Genomic DNA, 7,160 nt, shown 5'->3' on the forward strand with positions numbered 1-7,160 from the left:
ATGCACCACCACCAGCTGATTGCTTCAGTATTTTGCCTCTTTAATTTGTTCAGTTGTTTTGTAGCATGGTTATGCCACAAGCTTATTATTTCTCCCATAACACACGCACACACGCACACATATCCCTCACATTCACAAAAAGTAAACCTATAAAAAAAATTAACTCGTCGCCTCGTGTTTTTAAATGTCCCCTCCCGGACGCCGTCTTCTCCCAGTGCTCTAAGTGCTGACTAGGGGAACCGGATTTCCGGGATGTCTAGGAAGTCGCTTTTCTCTAGGTAGGAGGCGGGGTTCTCCCGGCACGCTGCCGAGTGTGCGGATGTTATAGGGAATCCTGCTGACAGGCTGAGTGGACCCAGGTAGGACCAGTGACTGTAGGTCGCCAAGGAGAGTCACTCGACGCTGTGGCCGTCTGTGCAGTAGGTGGTCATTCATCCGTCTAGTGCGGCAGACGAGCGAGGGCCCCTCGGGGGTCCTGGAACCCAGAGCCCAGGCAAGCGGGATACCAGCCTGCGGTGTCACCTAGGGCTGTCGCCGGCCTTTTCAGAACAGGGGCCATCCTGCTGCTCTCACACGGTGGCTCAGGTGACCTCTCCCATGGCTTTCCCCCATCGACTGGACGCCCCTGAGCTTCCCGACTTCTCTATGCTCAAGAGGCTGGCTCGGGACCAGCTCATCTATCTGCTAGAACAGGTCAGTGCCTGCCATGGCTGGCGCCTTTACTGCGTCAACAGTGTGGCCCTTCAATGTGACTTCTGACTTGCTGAGTCCCTTTGAGCTTCCGAGGCAGGTCCACAATGGGGCAGTCAACAGGAAAAACCAGAGTGGTAACAAATTGCTTGCGACCTGGCCAGAGAATAAATGGAAATTGCCAGCCTCCGTGCAAATGAAAAAGACACATTTGTGCCAGGCCGTGGAGATGGAAATACAGTTGAAATACCTTTGTCACTGGTTACATTCCAGGAGGTGCCCTATGAAATAATGACCCCTAAAGGTGTCGGGTGGTAAGTGAACTCTAGACTTCCTGAAAAGTTCAGAATAAACAACAGCTGAGGTGATGTGGAGTTTGAAGAATAAACGTGCTTTCTCTGGGGTAGGAACAGTGTGCGTCATTCAGGTAGTCGGGCTGCTTGATGTGAAGTCTAGCAGGGAAAGACTGAAGCCTGAGCAGAGGAAGGGCTATCAGAAGTTACAATGTAGGCTGGAAAGACAGGTCAGTCGTAAAAAAAAAAAAATGCCTGTGGAGGGTCCTAGGTTTCATCCATTGCACCCCATGGAAATGAAAGGGGTGGTTGTACACACCTTTAGTCCCAGTACATTCATTCATACACAGGCAGAGGCAGGCAGATCTCTGAGTTTGAGGCCAGCCTGATCTATAGAATGAGTTCTAGGACAGCCAGGGCTACATAGAGAAAAATTGTCTCAAAAAATCAAAAACCAAAATCACACAAACAAATTACACCACAGGCTAACCCACACCCATTACAGTGTGAAGCAGTACTTAATGTTTGCAATCGTGGTTTGTAAAGTAGAGTAAATGAACAGCAGGCTAGTTAGGAAAATACTGATTTAATAAGTAATAAAAGGCTACAGAAACTTGGTGGCAGTAGAAATGAGAGAAATGGTGGGTTTTGACTGTTGGCTTTGTTTCTTTGGTTTTTTTTTTTTTTTTTTTTTTTTTCCGGAGCTGGGGACCGAACCTAGGGCCTTGTGCTTCCTAGACAAGCGCTCTACCACTGAGCTAAATCCCCAACCTCTTTGGGTTTTACTATGTAGTCCAGGATACCCTCTGACCCAGCCTAACAAGTGCTAGCATTGCAGGAATTTGCCAGCACCCCTGACTTGTGATAGATTTATAAGTACAGTGAAAGAAAAATGAGAGACATTGGTTAGTCGTAAATGTTGAGGAAGGAACAAAGTTTATTGACCTTTTAATGTGGGTTTTTAGGAAAATAATGTTGCCACTGTCATTATAATGGTTTGCTTATTGTTCATGGAAGGTTCTCAGGTATAGGAATAGTGTATGTTCTGCCCAATGTCATGTACTTAGCTTAGAGTCAGGCACATATCAACATTGAACAAAAATGAAAAGCACACTTGCGGGCTGGAGAGATGGCTCAGCGGTTAAGAGCACTGACTGCTCTTCCAGAGGTCCTGAGTTCAAATCCCAGCAACCACATGGTGGCTCACAACCATCTGTAACAGGGATCTGATGCCCTCTTCTGGTGTGTCTGAAGACAGCTACAGTGTATTCATATACATGAAATAAACAAAATCTTAAAAAAAAGAAAAAAAAATAGAAAAGCACACTTGCATGAATGCTCTCTCTCTCTCTCTCTCTCTCTCACATACACACACACACACACACACACACACACACACACACACACACTTTGGAAGAGGCTAAGCGGAGGAAGTTGGTTAATTTGGAGCTTATGTGAAGTTAAAGTGGTAGTAGTGAGGGGCTGTGGATATTCCTTAGTGTATAGTTCTTCTCCTTTGGAAACCTAGGTTCAATCCTACGTTGGAGAGGGAGTAGAGAGAGGGAGAGAAGGAAGGAGGGGAGGAGGGAGGGAGAGACAGAGACGGGGGGGGGGAGAAAAAGGAAGAGGAGGAGGAGGAGGAAGAGAGAAGGGAAGAGGGAAGAAAGAGGGAAGAGCGACTGACTAGTAGAAAGGACAGGATGAAACTTGGAAAGTGGAAGAACCTTAGGGGACACAGGACCATATGGTTTCTCGTTTGTATGTCCCATAATGCTAACATAGAGATTTGCACATGAAAGTGTTTCAAAAAGTATGTGAAGTGGAAAAGACAGGTACTAGGGAGAAGGAGAGACTAAGGATAGAACTTTATTAGTGGAGCAGTGTGGCAGAAGAGGCACCACAGGGTAACTCAAGGTCGGAGGGACTCAGGGCAATATTGTCCTCCCACACTAATTTGATTTTTTTTCTTTTTGTCTGTGCATGGGGCATATATGTGTGCATGTTTAAATGTGTATGGGTAGGGTTGGGGATTTAGCTCAGTGGTAGAGCACTTGCCTAGCAAGCACAAGGCCCTGGGCTTGGTCCCCAGCTCCGAAGAAAAGGAAAAAAAAAACTGTGTATGGGTACTCACACATGTGCCATGTGTGGGGAGGTCCGGGGTTGACTATTGTAGTCTTTCTGCATTACCATCCACCTTATTCATTGAAGCAAGTTTTCTCAGTGGAACCTAGAACTTGCTGGTACAGACTTTCTAGCAAGGCAGCTTGCTGGAAGGATCCTTCCTCTGTTAGAGAGTACTGGGACTACAAGTGGCCCAACATCCCCACCTGCCATTTCCATGGGTGCTGGGAGTCCAGTCTTCATACTTACACAGCAAATACTTTATCTGAGCCACTTAGCCCTGGTTTATGTCTTTTTTACTGAATACCGCTATTCAGGCTTCATAATCAAAGTCATATTTGACTGTTGTTTCCCTTATACTTAACTGGGTGGCTGGCAGAGTCCTGTGGGTACTTTATCAAACATGGCTTTGCAAATAACATTCATACACTCTAGGAAGTGTAGGGGAAAATATTAAAACAAAAAACAGTTGGGCAGTGGTGCCACACACATTTAATATCAGCATTGAAGCAGATGGATCTCTGATTTCGAGGCCAGCCTAGTTTACAGATCAAGTTCCAGAATGGTTAGGGCTATACAGAGAAACATTGCCTCGAAAAAAAAGCAACCAAATGCATATATATATTTGGTTGGTCTGTTCTATTACCTCTTTTTTTTTTTAAATGATTTTATTTACTTAATGAATATGAGTACACTCTGTCTTCAGACACCAGAAGAGGGCATTGGATCCCATTACAAATGGCTATGAGCCACCATGTGGTTGCTGGGAATTGAACTCAGGACCTCTGGAAGAGCAGTCAGTGCCCTTAACCGCTGAGCCATCTCTCCAGCCCCCATTACCTTTTCAAATGAGCCCCTACCTTCAGTTTCTCATCTCTTCATTTTATCAATAGTTGTCCATTCCATCTAAAATTCCTGGCTGCTTTGTGCTGTAATATACAAAAAGAAGTTCTCCTTCTTTCTTAAAGGATCAAATCCAAATTCCCTACCTATTGCTCAGCTCCAGTCAACTGTTTCAAACCTATTTCCCACCATTTCTTTTGCATCAGTATTATTAATCCTTGGCACCGCAGACATGCTGTGTGCAGTAACTCTGTGTTGTAGGGCCTGTCCTGTATACTATGGATGGCTTAGCAGCATTCAAACCTCTATGCATCGGATGCCAATATCTCCCTACATCCTGTTCCAGATAAACCAAAATGTGTGCTGGCATTGCCAAATGTCCCAGCTGAGAACTGCTGCCATCACTCACCAAATGTGTCAATCCAACGGGATTGCTTGCTCAGCCTTCTTCCTCAACACCTACCCTTGCTGGGTGTCCCATAAACATCACTAACGACTCTCAACCTTATGTCAAGTTGAAAGGAAGCTTCCGGGGTTGGGGATTTAGCTCAGTGGTACGGCGCTTGCCTAGCAAGCGCAAGGCCCTGGGTTCAGTCCCCAGCTCCAGAAAAAAAAAAAAAAAAAAAAAGGAAGGAAGCTTCCAGGGACTTAGCCCTCCATATCACTAATTGTGACCTCCTTCTCATGTACAAATGAGAGAGCAGATGCAGAGTGTTGGTGCTGACTTCCCGAGGTGGTGTCATGAGGTGGTTGCTGGGGGAGGAGATAGGGTGAGCACTGCTGGGGTGGTGATTGAAATCAGGGCCTCGTGCTTGCAACACAAACGCTACCTCACTGAGTCACACACACATCCAGCCCTCCCCTGATTTTCAAAGTTCTTCATTAAGTGTGTCATATTTGTAACTAAAAGGAAAATGCTCCTGGAAAAGATATTTAGCAGTTAGTTGAGGGGTTGCAGGATGCAAGGTGGGTGTTTGTTGACTTTGTCTTCATTGGGACATGAGAAACTGTTATGAGGCGGAGTATAATTGTGTCCAAACTCACAATTGACTGACAAGGAGCCAAGCTGAGAAAGAATATTTTTTACATACAAAGAAGTGTCAGTGGTGAATACAGACAGTAAGTAAGATGCTTAGCGAGATATCTGGTGCCTTTTAACTCAAGATCCAAGTTTTTGTTAAATGAGTGACTGCATAAATTCCCAGCTGAAGGAAGCTTGTGTGACCTTTGAGTGATCAATCATTCTTTCTCTCCTTCAGCTTCCTGGGAAAAAGGATTTGTTCATTGAGGCAGATCTCATGAGCCCTTTGGATCGAATTGCTAACGTCTCTATCCTGAAGGTATCAGCCATTTTCAGGGCAACTCCTTGCCCCTTTTCCTCTTTGAACAGTTTTTCTTTTAACAAACATAGCTAATTCCTAAAGAATGGTGCCCTCGACAGGGTGAAGACAGTCAGCTCACCTGGGTGGGCACACAAGGGATGGTGGTGATGTTTTCTTTCTTTTTTCTTTTTTCTTTTTTTTCTTTTTTCTTTTTTTCAGAGCTGGGGACCGAACCCAGGGCCTTGCGCTTGCTAGGCAAGCGCTCTACCACTGAGCTAAATCCCCAACCCGGTGGTGATGTTTTCTTGTGTTTTACTTTTGGTTTTTCTGTTGACAGTAAGGTAAAAAATTTTAGTGGGATGGAAACATATTGACTTCTAGGATTAACCCTTTAAGTGTTCCTGCCTTTGCGTCATGCCTGGGCTTTTCTAACTCTCCTGTTCACTGTTGTGTTTGGTTCTCTTTGTAGCAACATGAAGTAGACAAGCTGTACAAGGTGGAAAACAAACTTACTCTCAGCTCCAATGAACAGTAAGTGTCTGGGAGCATCTGTGTGACTTCCAGGCTGGTCCTGAGGAGGCCCTGAGGGGTATGTTTGTTTGCCTTGCTTTGTTCTGGCCTGAGATCTGCAACCACAGTGCCTGTGGTGTGACCCGGTTCCCTGAGTGTTCACAGCATCATGCATGCACAGATTGTTACACATACCACACTCAGATTGTTAGTCCGCCTTTCTGCAGTTTCTTTCACTCTGCCTTCTCCCCTCTCTACTCCATGTTATTATCTACAATTCAAAGTATTCCTTCTCCAAAAATTATTCCTTCACTATCAACCACTTCCAAGGTTGGTAGCTGGTAGACAGCTCATGGATAAAGCGCTCGCTGTGCAAGCCCAGTGGTCAGGGTTCCACCTTTGGAGTCCATGGAAAGGTAGAAGGAGAGAATCTTCCGCAGAGTTGTCCTCTGGCTTCTACATGTGTGCCTGCACTCACACGTATACAGTATTAGTGAACAGATAGATAAATAAGTAAGTAAACAAATAAAACGAACCTCTGGGGCCAGTGAGATGTCTTAACAGGTAAAGATATTCCCCAGCATGGCTAGCAGACAGCCTGAATTTTACCCATAGAGTGAAGAAGAGAACCTACTCCATAAGTTGTCCTCTGACTGCACAAGCTGTGGCACGTGTGTGTGTACACACACATAAATGTTAAAAGGGAAAGCCTTCCAAGATAATACATATTGATTGCATGTAGTCCAGTTGAACATCATGGGTTCCAAGGCCTGATGCTACTCGTATAGTCTTGTTCCCCATGTATCCTTTCAGGCCTTTGTGGATATGTGCTTCCTTTCACACAGACTAGAACATGCCTCTGCCCTTCATCACTCCACTTACTCTACCTAGAGTTCTCTCCTGCCCCTCACTCCTATAAAGAGCACCAGGCTTTCAGCCCCTTCCTACGCTTCATGGAGCTCCCTTCCAGACCAGGTTGGTTTTCCTCCAGGGCATTTTGTATTGTCCTGTCGCATGCCAGGCACTCACAGTCTGCTGTGCAGGAAATCAAACCAGGACTTCGAGCAGCATCTACCATTACACTCTATCTCCAGGGCTTTGATTTCTTTTACACATTGCCCAAACTTGAGTAGTGTATACATTTCTTAAGGTTTTCCTGAAAAACTTCTAAATATGTAAAAATTACTACACACATTCCAGTTCTTATTATTTTTAGTACTTAATTGATAATATATACATATATAATTTATGAATTAGAAACTTAGAAATTATACTAATATATTATATACATTTATATATAATATATAAATAAAAAATATATAATTTTGGCTCATTGGATCATCAAATATTTAAGAACAGCAAGCAACTCCTGGATCTGCCA

The 7,160-nt window shown here is 44.6% G+C and overlaps 1 protein-coding gene across 4 annotated transcripts in view; it reads left to right on the top strand.

The window, feature by feature from the left end:
• Window positions 1-225: 225 nt before the first annotated feature.
• The window catches only part of Vps33b (VPS33B, late endosome and lysosome associated), a 23,062-nt gene continuing 16,127 nt past the window's right edge, over window positions 226-7,160 (top strand). The window contains exons 1-3 of one of the 4 annotated variants that reach the window (XR_010057140.1): window positions 226-693; window positions 5,207-5,287; window positions 5,739-5,800. Coding sequence is in view for 2 of the 4 variants with exons in the window: in XM_063272731.1 (XP_063128801.1) it covers window positions 598-693; window positions 5,207-5,287; window positions 5,739-5,800 (239 nt within the window). In the remaining 2 variants the exon portion in view is untranslated. Of the gene's footprint in view, window positions 694-5,206; window positions 5,288-5,738; window positions 5,801-7,160 lie in introns of those variants that run through there. The other 3 variants (XM_063272731.1, NM_022286.2, XM_063272729.1) reach the window with 3 other exon arrangements.

Source organism: Rattus norvegicus, chromosome 1 (assembly GCF_036323735.1).
Source record: "Rattus norvegicus strain BN/NHsdMcwi chromosome 1, GRCr8, whole genome shotgun sequence".
Classification (NCBI taxonomy): domain Eukaryota; kingdom Metazoa; phylum Chordata; class Mammalia; order Rodentia; family Muridae; genus Rattus; species Rattus norvegicus.